Source organism: Saccopteryx leptura, chromosome 3 (genome assembly GCF_036850995.1).
Source record: "Saccopteryx leptura isolate mSacLep1 chromosome 3, mSacLep1_pri_phased_curated, whole genome shotgun sequence".
In the NCBI taxonomy this organism is placed as follows: domain Eukaryota; kingdom Metazoa; phylum Chordata; class Mammalia; order Chiroptera; family Emballonuridae; genus Saccopteryx; species Saccopteryx leptura.
Window position 1 is genome coordinate 141,275,911 of NC_089505.1, and position 19,321 is coordinate 141,295,231.

Genomic DNA, 19,321 nt, shown 5'->3' on the forward strand with positions numbered 1-19,321 from the left:
TAACTGACCAATCTAACTGGCCAGGGCCTGAAGTTATTTTCTCTTACAATTTCTTGTGATACTTTCTACAATGGTTACTGATGAAAATTGAATCTGTAATATTGTCTGACACCACATCATCTTAAATAATTAATTATTGTGTATATTCTATTAGGTGAGCAGTTAATTTCTGACTAGAAACACTTTAGGGCTTGTTATGCTTATCATTTATAAAGAGAACTACTATTTAGATATTTTTTAAAAATTTATTTTTTTATTTCAGCTAGGGAGTAAAGGAGAGAGAGAAGAAGACAGAAACACTGTTCTGTTCCTGCATGTGCCCTGACCAGGGGTCGAACTGGCAACCTCTGCGCTTCAGGACCATGCTGTAACCAAATGAGCTATCCGGCCAGGGCAAGAGGAGAATTACTATTATTAACAACTTATGAAAAGGACCCCTATATTCATGAGTCATTAGAACTCCAGATTTTAAAAATTTTATCAGATGTTTTATGCTATTTGATGAGTCATGAACTTTGTTTTATATGAAAGGTTCAAATTTTATTAAATAGATAAAATAAATGAATAATATTGATTATTAAATAACTAAATTATGAATAATGTAAAAAACTGATTAACTGAATGATGTAACTCTACTCTAGTTGCAAACCCATGCCAATGTGTATAATGTGTTTCTTTTGAACACTCTACAGATTAATGAGCTTCCTATAAATTCAACTGGTGATAATATGTATGCATTTGTCTCACTTCATCTTTCTTCATTTTAAATGCCTTTTCTCTGGAGAGTCTGAACTTTCTAGTTTTCCAAAATTTTACTTATCAAATATTGATATTTTGGGAGCTTGATTGTACATAATCTGGTCAGGAGGAATAGTCATCATCACGAGTTAGAGCAGAAAGAGATTTCTGATGAGAGACTAGATTAGCAGAAATTGTATTAGATCAAGGGTCAAAAGGTCCTACTGAGGTCATTCATACTGATTTTTGAAGGGTATAAAATGCTACTCTTTTGCTTTGCTCCTCAATTTATATTATACCTCCTCATACACCAGTGATTTTTTTCCATTTCCCCCCTCCCTCCTTTCTTCCCTCCCTCCCTCCCTCCTTTTCTCCCTCCCTCCCTCCCTCCCTCCCTCCCTCCCTCCCTCCCTCCCTCCCTCCCTCCCTTCCTTCCTTCCTTCCTTCCTTCCTTCCTTCCTTCCTTCCTTCCTTTTTTCTTTAGTTTCTTCCTAATCAATTGTTCTCATCAAAGAGTTAGGGAAAATGTATTGCTTTTTATTATTTTATTAAAATATTACAATTTAAACATTTTTAATATTTTTTTCTAGAGAGGAACAAAGAGCCTTTTCCTGCTTTCCAGAATGAATCAAGTCACAGTTCAATGGGATGTGTTAATAGCTCTTTACGTATTCTTCAACTGGTGTAATGGAGGTATAATATTTTAAATACCTATTGTCTTTTTTTAAATTTGAAAGTATTTGATATTTGTTTTTGTTTGTTTTTGTATTTTTCCGAAGCTGGAAACGGGGAGAGACAGTCAGACAGACTCCCACATGCGCCCGACCAGGATCCACCCGGCACGCCCACCAGGGGGCGATGCTCTGCCCCTCTGGGGCGTCGCTCTGTTGCGACCAGAGCCACTCTACCAGAGCCACTCTAGCACCTGGGGCAGAGGCCAAGGAGCCATCCCCAGCGCCCGGGCCATTTTTGCTCCAATGGAGCCTCGGCTGCGGGAGGGGAAGAGAGAGACAGAGAGGAAGGAGAGGGGGAGGGGTGGAAAAGCAGATGGACGCTTCTCCTGTGTGCCCTGGCCGGGAATCGAACCCGGGACCCCTTGCACGCCAGGCCAACGCTCTACCACTGAGCCAACCGGCCAGGGCCTGATATTTGTTTTTGATAAATACCTATTAGTCTACGGCCATACCACCCTGAATGCGCCCGATCTCGTCTAATCTCCGTCTAATCTCGTCTAATCTCTTTAACTCATATATAAACATGTCCATGAAGGAGTTTATTACTTTGAGTTGGCATGTTTTATTTCTGAACTATATAACTCTTATATAATAATCCATCAACATTTTAAATTTATTTTAATTCCACAAACCATTTGTTAATGGTTACTCCATGTCAGGCATTGTTCTACAGGTTGGGACACAATTCTGTCAGTGCCTTTATTTATTTTATTCTGCACAACTTCGTGCAGTAGTATTATGTGCTATTATTATTCCTATCTTATAAATTACACAAATGTCTGGCACTATGGCAGACATAAGCAGTTTTGAGGAATCCAGGAAGGAGATCTTCAGAAGTTCAAACAGGCAGTCATTTGCATTTAGGAGTTTCTATTGGAGGCAATGGTATCCTGAGTAGGTGGCAAGGATTCATTTACTGGGTGACAAGTAAGGGTTCTAGACCTTGAAGAAAACTTTGCAAATAATGCAAGTTACTCAGAGTAGTGACAATGCAAAACATTGTTCTACAGGTTGGGACACAATTCTGTTAGAGATATAGATATGGCCTCATCATCAGAACCAGAAGCCCTTCCAGGGTCAGACCAACACTATCCAAGAAGACTTAGGGAAAATAAGGTCTCAGTTACTTTTCCAGGCTTCTTGAAAAACACAAGTGACACGTAGGACTTCTGTTTATAAATTCAAGTGATTAATATAAAACATAGAGAAATAAGATGAGCCCCTGTCATGTGGCATTAAAGACCTTTCAGCTTTCTATTAGAAACTATTTTATATATTATTGTCCAATCAGCTATGGAAAATTTTAATGTCATCCAGACTACATTTTCCAAGTTTTCTACTAGAATGTTATATTACCCCCTTTCAATAGCTTTGCTGAGATAACAAGATATATATATATATATATATATATCACGTTTAACATTCCTCTGACCAATCCAAGAACCTTATTAAAAAGAGAAATTAACACATCTTTGTATGACTTATTTTTATGTAATCCATGTTGACTCCTTCAGATAACTGATTTTTTTATGTACTGAAAGATTACTAACTCATTGTCAATATCATTGTATTTCTCTTTACTTACTGTATTTCTAACATTGAACATATATTAAATAGGCTGTTTTGCAATTCCTTTTTTTTAAAGGAATTAAACAAAACCTAAACATTTCCCATATTATTAATTTAATGATGAATTTTAAGTAGATACCAAGTAATAGGTTTTTGTCATAAGAGTATGGTTTTATTCATTAAACTGAGAATTTTCTTGTAAAACTTGTCATTATCTACAAAATATTGAAAGATTGATTGATTAGCTAGAGAATGGGATTTAGATTCTGTAGTGCCAAGTGTTATATCTAATCTTATCTTTCAAAAAAGGTGTAGCCTCATAATGCCTCAGTTCTCTGCTTGAAGATAAGACAGCTCATTATATTTGCTTTTTAGACAGAGAAGCTTAAAGGCTCACACTAGTTTTCTCTCAGCCTGCTGAACCTTAAGAGAAGCACAGTAAAAATACATGTTAATAAACTAATCACTTAAAAGATCCCCAAACTTTTTCTCAATGGAAATCATTTAATTAATAGACAAGAATAAATTTTAAATGAAATAGCCTACTCTTTTGAATCTTCTGTCTTAATGTTTTACATGAAATTTATTATTTTAATCTACTTATTTCCAGGAATTACAAATATAAAGTGCTCTGGCCACATCTGGGTAGAACCAGCCACAATTTTTAAGATGGGTATGAATATCTCCATATATTGCCAAGCAGCAATTAAGAACTGCCAACCACAGAAACTTTATTTTTATAAAAATGGCATCAAAGAAAGATTTAAAATCACAAGAATTAATAGAACAATGGCTCAGCTTCGGTATAACAACTTCCTGGAACCACGTGCCTCTCTGCATTGCTCTACGGAATGTCCTGGGTATTCTCAAGAGATACTGATATGTGGAAAAGACATTTCTTCTGGATGTAAGTGTTGGGGGTGTATTCGAAGTCCAAATGAAAGCTGGTCTAACAATTAACTGATAATTACCAACTTGTCTAAAAATAGAGGTAAATTGATGTAGTTCACCTCTTGCATTAGTTTAGATTTTTAAATGTATTTATTGATTTCTAGAGAAAGGGGAGAGAGAGAAAGAAAGGGTGTAGGAGAGAAGTGGAAAGCATCAACTCGTAGCTGTTGCTTCTTGTGTGCGCCTTGACCAGGAAAGCCCCGGGTTTTGAACCAGCAACTTCAGCATTCCAGGTTGATGTTCTACCCACTGTGTCACCACAAGTCATGCCTTACATTAGTTTAATACAGGAGTTGCAAACTTAAATGTCTCCAGGGGCCAGACTGGTAAAAAATATGAGTTCTGAAAGCTGGTCGGATCTGTGCAGAGAGGAAAACACAAATATGGTCGATTGGGGACAGCCACTACCCAGCGCCAGCATTTGTGAGGGCTCAATATTCCTAGATTTTTTTACTCTTTAACAGGAATATGAACTTTTAATGTGAATTTCACAAGTCTTACAATGTGACTAATGCATTTGAAAAAACAGTTTTTTCAACACCTGGCCAGACACAGCATACATGAGAGGCAGCAAACTCAAATTTTAAATGTACTTTTCATCTGTTTTCTCTTATGCTTTTTGTTTGTTTTTATTTTTCCAAACTAATATCATCAACCTTGAAACAGATCTCACTATGAAATTTTAAGGTTAAGATTTAGAGAGAAAAAAATAGCAAAACTAGCTTTGTGTTCCTGCTATATTCCTTACCAGCTGTGTGACCTTGGGCAGGTTGTTTAACTAATCTGAGACTCAATTCTGTATCTGTAAAATGAGGCAAATTATACTGGCTGTGGTAAGCTCTTGATCTTAATAATTTCCTTTAAAGCATATTATACATTTTAAAGTACAATGCCAATGTGCCTAAACCCTTAAAAACACATGTTTTGAATAAAACATAGAGGATTCTGATACAATTTTCTGCTTCTAATCCCACTGCCCCAATTGTGAATCATTGTGTTTATTATTTTAGTTATTAAGAAAAATGATTTATCAAGTTTATCTTTTTTTATTTAGCAATTAAATTTAATGAGTTGACATTGATAAAAGAGTACATAGGTTTTCAATTTGTGTTCACAGTATTCTGAAGATGTTTAAATTATTGTATATATGCTGATTTGCATAATTATATACTTAATTCTTAGTTCTACTATTATGAAGGATAGATAAATACATTGAGCACTGTTTTAATCCAGATATTTATTCCTATGGCATCTGGGCCCATTTTCAGTGGAGTAGGGGACTTTGAGTGTTTGCCATGTTTTCTTCCTCCATACTTATGGAATAAAACCTGAGTTCTTACTTCCTCATTGCCAGACATTACCTGGTAAGAGTCAGACCACCTGGCCCCTAGAGTGCATAACTGAAAAGCAGGAGGCTTCCTTGTTCTAAAATAAGGTCATTGTCCTACTTAACTCTGGTTACCTGATCTTGTAAGATTTTCAAAACAGAAGAAATATGGGAGGTGGTAGAGGTAAACTGAAGAAGAAAAGTAAGTAGTAGAAAGGGAAGCAGTAAATTTTGGAATCAAAGAATAAGTTTGGCAGAAGTAAGCCTTAAATTGATAACAGCATGTTAAACTTGCCCTAAATTGTGGGAACTGAAACGACAGGCAGACATCTTATCTGAAGTCTGAGGACTCTTTACCTTGTCCACATCCTCAGGAAATATAAGTAACCCTTAAGGCTTAAATACTTTACTGTATATCCTTTGAGGTGGGGGTGTTGAGATAATAAACAATTTCTTTGGAAGGCAAATAGGCATCTTCCACAGTTATGAGGAAGGGTTAGTTTTTAATTTAACCAGAGAAAGAAAGGAGGCAAAAGAAGCATGGCCTTCTTCCCTGTGTTGCCGTATTAGTCAAATAAGTTTGTAAATATGATGTATATGTTTGCTCGCTTATAGTTTGCATTGGGTGTGGGAGACAGGCTGTAAGCTGGCAAAGTCCTTATAGCCTAACGCTTAGTTTTAAGACTAAGCCTTTCCTACCCTTTTAATACTAAGATCTTTTCAAAACTAAACTTTCTCCCCCACACTTGACTGTTGCATGGTGCGGGATGATGCACTCTCATGAGGAATCCCATTTATGCCTCAGATAAGTGGCTTTGTATCAGAGACTTCCTTATTTGTATATTGGATTAAAGGCTTTAATTTTCTACACTATAATATAAAGCAGACCAGGTGTTCTCTCTTTCGGTTCCTGCCATCAGCATTGCAGAAGAGAGGCAGCCAAGATGGCGGAGTGCTGAAGGAGAAGCCAGTTAGTGCAGAGTTTGTGCAGAGAGAAGGAGATGGGGAACAGAGGTGAATAAGGCTGGTGGGGCCTTTGATTCTAGGAAAACTTGGATGAGTCAGTAGCTTTGGGAGCCCTGAATGGAAAAGGCAGTGTTTTCCCACTGTGTGTATTTACTCGCTTGCTTGCTGGGTGTGAACTAGGATTAAAGGGAATGGCCCACCAGTTCTTGGCTCTGTTGTTTCATTACTATCTGTCCGAATTAATTGCGAACCTGCATGGGCCAGCCGACTCTGATGGTGGCCGCGACTACTGGCTTTACATGCGGTGTGTGCGGTAGATTCCTCCCAGTAGCTCTCCCAGCGTTGGCTGAAGGCTTCTGTTCCCGCAAAACCACTGAGCAACGTTTAAGATCACAGATGGCCTTTGCTCCCTTAGCAGCATAATAGGAGCACTATTCTCTGCAAAAGGCTGCTTAAAAAGAACATCACTCTCTCCATTTGTTTACTTTGTGAGTTGTAACTTCCCACACAAACCTCTGGCTATGAGTGTGAAAGTCTGATTGCCAGGTAAAAATGTCTTCAAACCCCTGTGTTCTTGAGTTCAGCATTCTTAGCAAACAAAACTTCCTATTTAAGTAGGTCAAAAAAAGGTTTTTGAGGGTTTTTATGGCACTCTAGAAATCACATTGCTTTCACTGGGTCACTTTCATCACAGGATATTTGTAATGTGAGCTCTACTATGTCAAACTAGCATTACTGTTTTAAACAAAATAATTATGTGTATATTTTTAGACTGGAGACAAGTTATAAAAGACAGAGAAGATAAACGAGTCATTGTTTTTCCTGAAAAGTTATCCATATATATTTTAAAATGATCTGTACTTTAATGTATAATGTGTGAAATACAAACTATGATTATCACAATTTTCATTTTTAGCCATAATTTAAACACTTCTTAGATTCTTATCTGTGATTAAATGCATGCTTATTATGGGAAGTTTGTTCTATCAGAATAACAACGATCAGCCTGGCTAGGTGGTGGCGCAGTGGATAGAGCGTCGTACTGGGATGCGGAGGACCCAGGTTCGAGACCCTGAGGTCGCCAGCTTGAGCACAGGCTTATTTGGTTTGAGCAAAGCTCACCAGCTTGGACTCAAGGTTGCTGGCTCGAGCAAGGGTTTACTCAGTCTGCTGAAGGCTCATGGTCAAGGCACATATGAGAAAGCAATCAATGAACAACTAGGTGTCACAATGAAAAACTAATTATTGATGCTTCTCATCTCTCTCCATTCCTGTCTGTTTGTCCCTATCTATCCCTCTCTCTGTCTCTGTAGAAAAAAAAAGAAAAAGAAAAAAAGAATAACAACAATCATGAAATCAAAAACTATAAGATGTCTTTATACATTTAAATATACCAAATTAAATTAAACTATACATAGAACAGTCATATTGTCAATCATTTATTTAAAAGTTTAAATATCTTTGACTTAAATTTTAACCATCTTTTATCTCTACTTATCTTGATGAAAGCAGATTTATCCATTAAAAGCCCTATTAATCTTTAACATTGCTATATAGTACAATTAGATTTACCTGTGCTCTCCTTGGATAAGGAATTAAAGAGTAATCTTTGCCAGAAGCATTGGATTTCTCTTCATTTTATCTTCTTCTTATTATCATTTTATTAATTAAGCCAATCAATTAATAAAATACCATTTTATTGAGAAATTGTTATGCACCAAAAATATATTAAATGTTAAAAATTCAAAGAAAAGGGAATCACAGATTCTGCTTTCAAGAAGCTCTCAGTAGAAAATAATCCTTGGCTGAACTCTTAATTAACAAAAACACTGGCCTGTGATTAATGAGTGCCCCAATAATAGGGGAGGGATGACATTGGTAAGAAAAAGCAAACACTTAAACCTCAGCTTTGCATATTTCTGGGTATTCTCTAGTATATGGCTGGAGAATAGGTTTTTATTCTTAAAAACTGAATAACCCGACAATGAGATCTAACAACAATTTGGTCTTATTCTCATAACCATACTCACATTCCCTTTACATAGATTCACATTAATATTACAAATATTGTGTTTATTTGTATGTGTGTATATAATCTATTTGCTCTTTTGCAAAGTTAATTAACTGCCAGACAATTAAAACCCTGAGCATTCACTTCATATAGAATGCTATGGAATAAATAACATATCCCAAAGATTGACAGTTGTCTTTTATGATTACCAAATCAATGACACTATCTAAAACCAGAGGACAAAATAACTTCAGCACAAATCACTGTAATCACTGAGGGATCACAACTCAATCAACATTCAAAATGACTTAAATGTCTGTTTTCACAGCTACCTCTAAGGTGCCGATAAACTTTAAAGATTTCTTTATCCAATTTGGTGTCCTGTTTCTTCCCATTGTAATTCAACTCACCAAAATATTTTGGCCCTGGCCGATTGGCTCAGTGGTAGAGCGTAGGCCTGGCGTGCAGAGATCCCGGGTTCGATTCCCGGCCAGGGCACACAGGAGAAGTGCCCATCTGCTTCTCCACCCCTCCCCCCCTCCTTCCTCTCTGTCTCTCTCTTCCCCTCCCGCAGCTGAGGCTCCATTGGAGCAAAGATGGCCCGGGCGCTGGGGATGGTTCCTTGGCCTCTGCCCCAGGCTCTCGAGTGGCTCTGGTCGCAACAGAGCGACGCCCCGGAGGGGCAGAGCTTCGCCCCCTGGTGAGCAGAGCATCGCCCCCTGGTGGGCATGCCGGGTGGATCCCGGTCGGGCACATGCGGCAGTCTGTCTGACTGTCTCTGCCTGTTTCCAGCTTCAGAAAAGTACAAAAAAAATTTTTTTTAAAGTACTTTGGTCTAGTTTTCCTGTTTGAAAACTATTTTTTAATTATAAAATCAAATTACAGTCAATGAATAAAGTTTAAAGAGATTCAGACCAGCAAAAAGAAATGCCCATCATCTCTATAATCCCATAATCTCTTCAGTAATGTAATCCTTCTTTAATAATTTAGAATGTCTTTCAAGTTACAATCTCTCTCTTTCCCTCTCCCTTTACTCTTTTCATCTCTCAAATGAAATCACTACACTATACTATTTTACAATCTGTTTTTTTTTTCACTCTATCATATGACTATTATTCACTAACCTAATTTTAAAATTGCTTAAATTGTATTCTACATTGTTTGGGCATATATTTTAGGACTGTATCATAGTTTATTTCATTTTATTTTGAGGTATTAAGATTGTTTCTAATTTTATTATTATTATAAACAATACTTTAAGAGGCATATTTTTTAGCCAAATATTTTGTATAGTCCGGCAGACCAGCGCAGCTAGTAACTCCAGGTCCTGAGTGGGAATGGTGCAGAATTAAGAAATAAGCTTAAAGAGAAAAAAAGGATGGGCTCTGGAGGACTCTTTGCAATGCAAAAGATAGCTTGCAAAAGGTGAGTCTCCACTCTCCTACCGCTTTATTTATAGGGCAAAGTGAAATCATTAGCAAATCAAAGAAATTATTAAAACAAAGTCACATTTATAAGGCAACCCAAGAATTCTCCCAAGTGCAGAAACCTTCCACCCTGCATAGCATCTTAATCTTTTCAAAACAAAGAATAAAAAGAAAACAGCCTCCAGTCTCTCTGAGGGACATGGGGGATAGGACAAGGAGAAACAATCCAGCATCACAGCTAACAGAGGTGTGGGGAAAAAAAACTTAGCCTGACCGAGCAGTGACGCAGTGGATAGAGCTTCGAACTGGGATGCGGAAGACCCAGGTTTGAGACCCCGAGCTCACCAGCTTGAGCGAGGGCTCATCTGGTTTGAGCCAAAAGCTCACCAGCTTGAGCCCAAGGATGCTGGCTTGAGCAAGGGGTTATTCGGTGGGTTATTTGGTCTGCTGAAGGCTTGTGGTCAGGCATGTATGAGAAGGCAATCAATGAACAACTAAGGTGTCGCAATGCGCAACAAAAAACTAATGATTGATGCTTCTCATCTCTCCGTTCCTGTCTGTCCCTATTTATCCCTCTCTCTGATTCTCTGTCTCTGTAAAAAAAAAAAAAAAAGAAAAGAAAAAAAAACTTAGCCTTTAGCAACTTCACTAAGCAAGTGAGGTGGGTGGGGAATTGAGATGAGTGCAAATAGCTCCAGAGCCAATATGGAGGTATGGGGAGGAGAACTTAGCCTTTTGCTAAACCTTGAACAGCAAGGGCTTTGCCAACTTGCAGTCTCCCACAGTGTAGCTATGAACATTTCACTAAAGATGCAATCCTAGATGTAAAATTGCTGGGTTGCAAGATATTACTGTGATATATAAAGCGTTCCTCATAAAGGCTATAGCAATTTGCAAGTGTGTTAGAGGATTTTCCTGAGTTCATTCCAACACTGAGAATTACCATTTTTTAAAAGCCTTGCCATTTTGATAGGTCTAAATGGTATTTATTATCAATTTGCAGTAATGATAATCTTTTCACATATTTATTTATTTTACAAGTAATATTCTTGATACATGATTTGCAGGTGAAATGTCAATCACCTTTGGGTATGACTTCAGGTGCATCAATGTCTATCCTTATATTCTTTATGAGTCCTTATTCTGCCATTTGTCTGATCATTTCCTGAGTAGTTTAGTTTCCCAGATAGGATTGCACACATAGGCACAAGCTAAGAGAGTCATACCTGAAAAGTGAGTATATAAGCAGCACTCAATATTTCCATACTTTTAAAAATATTTTTCTTGGTAATTTATTATTGGATGATGTAACTGAAAATTCCAGCTGTTGTTCCATAGCTGTTGAGGTTTCACAGGCTCCAGAGGCCCCAACAAATGTCACCAGAACTCTGATCTTTGCCCATGTCATGAGTTTTGTTTTCCCCTGTGTTGGCTTCATTCTTAAATAGACAGTTTCACTATGACAGCAAGATGGCCACCAGCAACTCACAGCTCTATGTTACTCAGAGACAGTAATTTCAGGGAAGGAAGAAAGTGTCTCTTTTAGAATGGCTCCTAAAAAAGTCATTTGGGGGATTCTGATTGGTTCACCTTGAGTCATATGACCATTCCCAAGGGAAATCCTCAACTCATCAGCCTAGGGCAAGGGCATGTTTCTTTGTGGAACCTAATAATTGATAACCCTTGGGATAGAAAGGAGGTGAGGTAGGAATGAGAGAGCTGTTAGTTCTGAAAAGGGAAAAATGCTAGCAGAAAAAACCAACAATGTACTCTATAACAGTGGTCCCCAACAGCTGGGCCGCGGACTGGTACCGGTCCATGTGCCATTTGGTACCGGTCTGCAGAGAAAGAATAAATAACTTCCATTATTTCCGTTTTATTTATATTTAAGTCTGAACGATGTATTATTTTTAAAAAATGACCAGATTCCCTCTGTTACATCTGTCTAAGACTCACTCTTGACGCTTGTCTCGGTCACGTAATACATTTATCCATCCCACCCTAAGGCCGGTCCGTGAAAATATTTTCTGACATTAAACCAGTCCGTGGCCCAAAAAAGGTTGGGGACGACTGCTCTATAATATGGTCACTCAGAGAAAGTACTGAGGAGAGATGGGGGAAGGGAGAAATAGAGAACCTTGAAGTAGAATTTTGTGATTACTACAATTTTTTTAAATCTTGTTTTTTACTGCGGTAAAATAGATACAACATAAAACATACCACTTTATCCTTAAGCGCACAGTTCTGTGGCCTTAAGTACATTGTTTTGCAACCATCACCACCATCCATCTCCAGAAGTCCTTTCCTCTTACGAAACTGAAACTCTGTATCCATTAGACATCAACTTGCCCATCCCTTCCTACCCCCAACCCCTGGCAACCACCATTCTACTTTCTGTCTCTATGACTTTGACTACTCTAGCTACCTCATATAAGTGAAATCATTCAGTATTTGTGCTTTTGTGTCTGGCTTATTTTACTTTGTATAAGGTCTCTAAGGTTCATCTGTGTTGTAGCATATGTCAGAATTCTCTTTCCTTTTAAGGTTGAACAATACTCCATTGTAGGCATGAACACTAAACTTTTCAAGTAGACTAGGTGCCAGAGTAGTAGAAAACCACTTTGGAGAACTCTTTCACAGGAGCCAAAGGCACATAGGTTTTAAGAAGGGTGTAACCCAAATACTAAATGCTGAAGAGGTCAAGGTCCATAATGACTGCAAAGATATCAAGGGATTTACTGATTAGAACATCATTAACAACTTAGCAACAGTGGTTTTGGTGGAATAATGGACCAAATCTTGGTTGATAGGGGTTTAAGAGTAAATGGGAGATGAAGAAAAAGACCAGTATAATGAGTTCTTAAAAGAAATAAAAAGTTTCGCCGTTAAATAAAGGAGAAAGATACAGTGGTAGCTAAAAAAAGAGAATTTAGGGGGATGGAGTTGTTTTTTTTCAGATTGGAGGATTTCTTTTTTTTTTTTTTTTTTTTTTTTTTTATTTGAGAACCTTGATCACATTAATATCCCTAAAGGAGTGGAGAATACTGAAAAGTACACAAAAAGAATGGAGCAATGTAGCCTGACCAGGCGGTGGCACAGTGGATAGAGCGTCGGGCTGGGATGCAGAGGACCCAGGTTCGAGACCCAGAGGTCGCCGGCCTGAGCGCGGGCTCATCTGGTTTGAGCAAAAGCCCACCAGCTTGAACCCAAGGTTGCTGGTTCCAGCAAGGGGTTACTCGGTCTGCTGAAGGCCTGCGGTCAAGGCACATATGAGAAAGCAATCAATGAACAACTAAGGTGTTGTAACACGCAATGAAAAACTAATGATGGATGCTTCTCATCTCTCTCCGTTCCTGTCTGTCTGTCCCTGTCTATCCCTTTCTCTGACTCACTCTCTGTCTCTGTAAAAAAAAAATATATAAATAAATAAAAAAAATTAAAATTAAAGAATGGAGCAATGTCTGATGGCAGAGTGACTTGCAAGGTGAGGTGGTAGGGAACAAATGAGAGAAGGGCTGAGTGGGGAATGACCTGTTTTCCAAATAAAATAGGAAGTTTATCAACCAACTACCTTATAAAGAACTTCATCTTTCTATGATAGCTCCTAAGTGATGCATTTTGTTGTAGATCCACCAGATGTCCCTGACAAGGTAACCTGTGTCATTTATGAAGATTCAGGCAACATGACCTGTACCTGGAATACCGGGAAGCCCACCTACATAGACACAAACTACGTGGTGTACGTGAAGAGGTAGGTTCTTTCCTCGGCACGTGAGCATGGGCAATTCCACAGCAGTTCAGCCAGTGCTTTACTCCAGCAGGAATGATCCAAGAAATCAGCCTCAGGCATTAAGTGTACACCCTGATTATCCTCAGCTCCCTAGTTATGATCAATGAAGGCACCAAAACCCTTTTGGCCCGTTAATATTTTCACTCAGGGGGACAAGGTTTTCTATCATCTTTCTAACCTTTTAATTCATTGGTAGGTACCTGGGGGCAGGATCCTAATGGTGATACAGCACAACAGTTTTAGAAGGACCTTTGCTTAAAAATCCCAGCACTATCCCCCTTCTAAAGTCTAAGCACTTAACTCAATTTCTCCAGATTGCCTTCTCTTTATTTTTAAAATGGGCCTAAAATAGAACCTATTGCATGGGTTTGTTCTTATTATTTATATGAAATTTGACTTTTAATAAAGTGTGTTTCACAGTGCCAGGTCCTTAGTTAGCACTAAATTCATAAAAGCTATTATTATTCTTAATAATTATTCCCCAAACTTAAATGTGATGTCTGTATAAGCTGAGCAACTTTCTCAGTTGGCCTAAGTCTAGGGAGGTTACGAGGACACAGGACTTTCAGTTTTAAAACTGAAAGCAATAATTGAAGAAAGTAATTATTTTCTACTTGGAGTTGAGACGGGCTTTGTAGAAATGCTCTTCTGTTATGTTCTAACAATACCCAGACTACAGGAACCAAGACAACTAGGCAGCCAAAATCTCTAAAATTTTATGCTTAAAGACAGATGGTTGATCATAAAATTATATTGCTTTATACTAAATTAAATTTGGGAAAATGTATGTTTAGTTTCTATTATTTAGAAACTGCAAAATACAGAAAGGTTGAATTAAAACAATCCCTTTTCATTCCTCAATATACATAATTTAGAGATTTCTATGTTTCATTTAAACTACATCCATGTATATCCATATGTTTTAGACTCCTCTGCTAGTGTTAAAGATGGAAATAAAAAAAAAAGATGGAAATAAAACCATTAATTTGAAGAATGCCTTTAGCAGTATATTTGAAATGCACTATCTTTCTCTCAAAAGTGTCATAAACGACTTTTTAATGAAAATTTGTTAGCCCCGTATTGTTTGCCAAGCATGGAGCCAAAAGCTTTATATATGCTACCTCACTTAATTCTCTGTGAGGTAGGTAAGATTATTTTTTCCGATTCTCACAAGCAAGGCTACTGAGGTTTGGCAGGTTGGGCAATGTGTCCAGGGCCACACAGCCAGAGAGGGAGAGGTGGAATTTGAACCTGAGCTGGCCTCACTGCTTTATTCCTAATTTGGTTATTTTCTGCTGAAATGGGGGGAGAATCAGGTCACAGGGCATATTTAATAATTGCTGTCTAGATCTCATCATTACAGAAGAGAAAATCTTCCAAACTTGCTCTTGTTCTTTATGTGTTACTCAGAATAATTGTGATTAAATGAAACATAAAAAATAACACTTTTTTTCCCCCAAGAAATGCTGGGTAAAAACTAGAGATTTTTATGAATACATTGATTGCTAAGTCTGGAGTTGCTCACTGCGTGTCACACTTCATTCTGAGCAGGGGTGATACAGAGGCGTGGCCAGGTAGTAAAGGGATGAGGAAGACTTTGAGACCGTAAGTGGGTTGTTCTGACGAATAACACATAATATGCTGAGCAACGTGTTCTGTATGTACTTCATGTGCATTGTGTCTTCAATCCTCAGCTCCACATTATGAGGTAACTATAATTATTGTTCCCATTTTACAGATGGCTTGGCAAGCTCATAATTGTCTCTCCAAAATCACTTGGCTAATATATAGGGAGCCAGGATTGTAACAAGGGTCTGAGAGTTAACATCTACCCCTTGACTCTAGGGTAAAATAGTCTCCATGGGATGAATAAAGGCAGTGGACCAAAAAACTAGAGTCTCATTGCTAAGTCCAGTTTAGGAATGTGAAAATGAGGGCAGTGTGAGAGCAAACCCCACAGTCCAAGGTCACAGAAGACCAGGAAGTGCCAGATTGATAGAGCCTAGACCCTTGTGGATTTTTGCTACTTCCTGGACTCTTTTATTATCTTATGGCAGTCATGGTTGGTTGGTTAATTTTTAAAGATATAATAGCTTTGTTGAATGTAATTCACATACCACACAATTCACCTTATATAAAGTGTACCATTCAATGATTTTATTATACTCATGGGGTTGTACAACTATCACTACATCAATTTTAGAACATTTCTATCAAGCCAAAAAGAAACCCAGTATACATTAGCAGTCACTCACCATTTCTCCTCAACTTTCTCAGCCCTAGGCATTAGGAATCATATACCACATGGTCTTTTGTGACTGGCTTCTTTTATTTGGCATGTTTCCAAGGTTTACCCATGGCGTGGCATGTACCAATATTTCATTTCTTGTTATAGCTGAATAATGTTTCATGGCATGGCTATATCACACTTCATCACCTCATTAATTAATGGAATTTGGATTGTCTTCACTTTTTGGCTATTTTGTATAATGAATAATGCTTCTATTAACATTTGTCTACAATACTTTGTGTAGACACGTTTTCATTTCATTTCATACTTAGAAAAAAACTGTTGTGTCACACGGCAACTCTGTTTAACCTTTTGAGAGACAACCATACTGTTTTCTAAAGCAGCTGCACCACTTGACATTCCCATTAGGAGTGTATCAGGGTTCCGATTTCCCCACATTCTTGCCAACACTTGTTAGTATCTTGCTGGTTACTGCCATCTTGGTGAGTGTAGGATCATCCTTTCAGGTCTCTATAATCTGCCTTCTCAGGTTCTGGACAATAGAATTGTGTTGTAAATTTTTTAATAAACATAGCACAATTTGAGAAAATACATTTGTTAGCAAAAACTTGCCAACTACCAGTTAATTTCCTATTTAATATCATAAAAATATTCTGCAAATAGTTTATAAGATTATTTATTTCTTTTAAATTCATTAATGCATTTGAAATTATATACATTTGAATTATTTACATGTGAATTTTTTTAATAGTTTTATTTAGACAATTAATTTTAATGGGGTGACATTGGTCAACTAGAGCACACAGAATCAGAGAAAACATCTCTAGATCATTTTGACATTCAATTATGTTGTATACCCATCACCCAAAGTCAAATCATCCTCCTTCACCCTTCATTTGGTTTTCTTTATACCACTCCCCTCCCCCACCTCCTCCCTTTCCTCCCTTCCCCTCCCCCTGGTAACCACTGCACTCTTATCTATGTCCATGAGTCTCAATTTTGTGTCCCACCTATGTATGAAATCATACAGTTCTTAGTTTTTTCTGATTTACTTATTTTACTCAGTATAATGTTATCAAGGTCCATCCATGTTGTTGTAAATGATCCTATGTCATCATTTCTTATGGCTGAGTAGTATTTCATAGTATATATGTACTACATTTTCTTTATCCAATCTTCTATTGAAGGCTTTTCGGTTGTTTCCATGTTTTGACCACCGTGAACAATGCTGTGATAAAATGCGGCTACATGTGTCTTTATGTACTAATGATTTTGAGTTTTGGGGATATATACCCAGTAGAGGGATTGCTGGGTCATACAGTAGTTCTATTCTTAATTTTTTGAGGTACCACCATACTTTCTTCCATAATGGTTGTACTACTTTACATTCCCACCAACAGTGAATGAAGGTTCCTTTTTCTCCACAGCCTCTCCAACACTTATTATTACCTGTCTTGTTGAGATATGTGGCTTTTTTATGTTACTTACACGTGACTTTTGAAGGGCGCATCTTCAATATAAAGTGAAGAATACCTGTAGTGAGTTACGAGAACTAAATTTGTTCCATTGGAAAGAGCAAAGCTTTAGAGTTTTACATTTAACTTCCAGTGCTGAGACTTATCAGTCAGGTGTCTTTTATGATGCAAATATCAGAAAACACAAGTGATGTGACTTGAACAGATTGGACTTTATTGGGGTAGGTGGAGAAAGGGAGTAAAGAAGGACAAATATATAGTGACAGAAAATGATTTGACTTTGTGTGATGGGTATGCAACATAACCAACAGTTCAAATGCTGTAGAAACATTTACCTGAAACCTATGTACTCTTTTTGATTAATGTTACCCTGTTAAGTTTAATTTTCTAAATAAAAATTTTTAAAATATCATAGGTGAAGGTAGTAAAAGAGCTGGCATGATAATTCAATGATACTCCAAAGACCCCGGCTCTTTCTACCTTTCTCCTCTGCAATCTTGTGCATTGGCCTTAATCCTCAGAGGCTTTATCTCCAGGCTTCTTACCTAAGTGCACTGTCATCTAATATCATCCTCCATAGTTGTCAGCTGTGTGATCTTGGAAAAGTTATTTAGCTTTGCTGAGCCTTAGCCTCCTGTGAAATGAGAAAAACTAATACCACACTGGGTTTTAAAACTTATAAGAAAGCACCTGACCAGGCAGTGGCACAGTGGATAGAGCCTCGAACTGGGATGCAGATGACCCAGGTTCGAGACCCCGAGGTTGCCAGCTTGAGCGTGGGCTCATCTGGTTTTAGCAAAGCTCACCAGCTTGGACCCAAGGTCGCTGGCTCGAGCAAGGGGTTACTTGATCTGCTGAAGGCCCACGGTCAAGGCACATTTGAAAAAGCAATCAATGAACAACTAAGGTGTCGCAACAAAAAACTGATGATTGGGCCCTGGCCGGTTGGCTCAGTGGTAGAGCGTCGGCCTGGCGTGCGGAAGTCCCGGGTTCGATTCCCGGCCAGGGCACACAGGAGAGGCGCCCATCTGCTTCTCCACCCCTCCCCCTCTCCTTCCTCTCTGTCTCTCTCTTCCCCTCCCACAGTCAAGGCTCTATTGGAGCAAAGATGAGGCAGTGGCCATGGGGATGGCTCCATGGCCACTGCCTCAGGCGCTAGAGTGGCTCTGGTTGCAACAGAGCGACGCCCCGGATGGGCAGAGCATTGCCCCCTGGTGGGCGTGCCGGGTGGATCCCGGTCGGGCACATGCGGGAGTCTGTCTGACTGCCTCCCCGTTTCCAGCTTCAGAAAAATACAAAAAAAAAAAAAAAAAATTAAAAACAACAACAACAAAAAAACCCCTGATGATTGATGCTTCTCATCTCTCTCCGTTCCTTTCTGTCTGTCCCTATCTATCCCTCTCTCTGACTCTCTCTCTGTCTCTGTAAAAAACAAATAAACAAACAAAACTTATAAGAAAGCAAATTATAGAAAATGGTTTGCAAATAGGAAATTCTTAAGACAGTAACAACATAAAGGTGATGTTCAAGCATTATGGTGACACTGAAGGCTGACTCCGTAGGCTCATTTAACTTGTTCTTACATCAAAACCTGACTGATTTGGGAGATAAGTTTAATGCAAAGCCATGTTTAAAATAATGATCGTGTACATGATATTATAAACAACAATTTTATTTACACTATTTTCAAATAACAGTAATTTTGGACAGATTACTAGAAAGAGATGTTAAGTATGCTCTACTAGGTAAGAATACTTTCTAGCTGTGGTACTCATTTGAACTAGAATATAAACTCAATTTGGCAATAATTTTTATTTGTTTTGTTCAGTGCTGTATTACTTGAGTCTAGAATACCTGGCATCTAGTAGGTGCTCTATAAATATTTGTTGACTGATTGATCTAAATAATAAATTAAATATCTATTAATATGTAATAGATATTTTCTATGATTTCCCTTCAGTCTAGTTAAACAATAATAAAGTCACATATTAAATTTTTTTCATTGTCTTTCCTGAAATCCAACAGTAAATTAATAAACCAAAATCAGATAAAACTAACCCGAATTCTTAGTGAAGTCTATAT

The 19,321-nt window shown here is 38.0% G+C and overlaps 1 protein-coding gene across 1 annotated transcript in view; it reads left to right on the forward strand.

Annotated features, from left to right (window-relative positions):
• The first annotated feature begins 1,333 nt into the window (after window positions 1-1,333).
• IL23R (interleukin 23 receptor) overlaps window positions 1,334-19,321 on the forward strand; it is an 82,667-nt gene continuing 64,679 nt past the window's right edge. Inside the window, exons 1-3 of the mRNA XM_066372194.1 lie at window positions 1,334-1,431; window positions 3,652-3,948; window positions 13,351-13,474. Coding sequence (XP_066228291.1) covers window positions 1,362-1,431; window positions 3,652-3,948; window positions 13,351-13,474 — 491 coding nt within the window. The 5' untranslated portion in view covers window positions 1,334-1,361. The remainder of the gene's footprint in view (window positions 1,432-3,651; window positions 3,949-13,350; window positions 13,475-19,321) is intronic.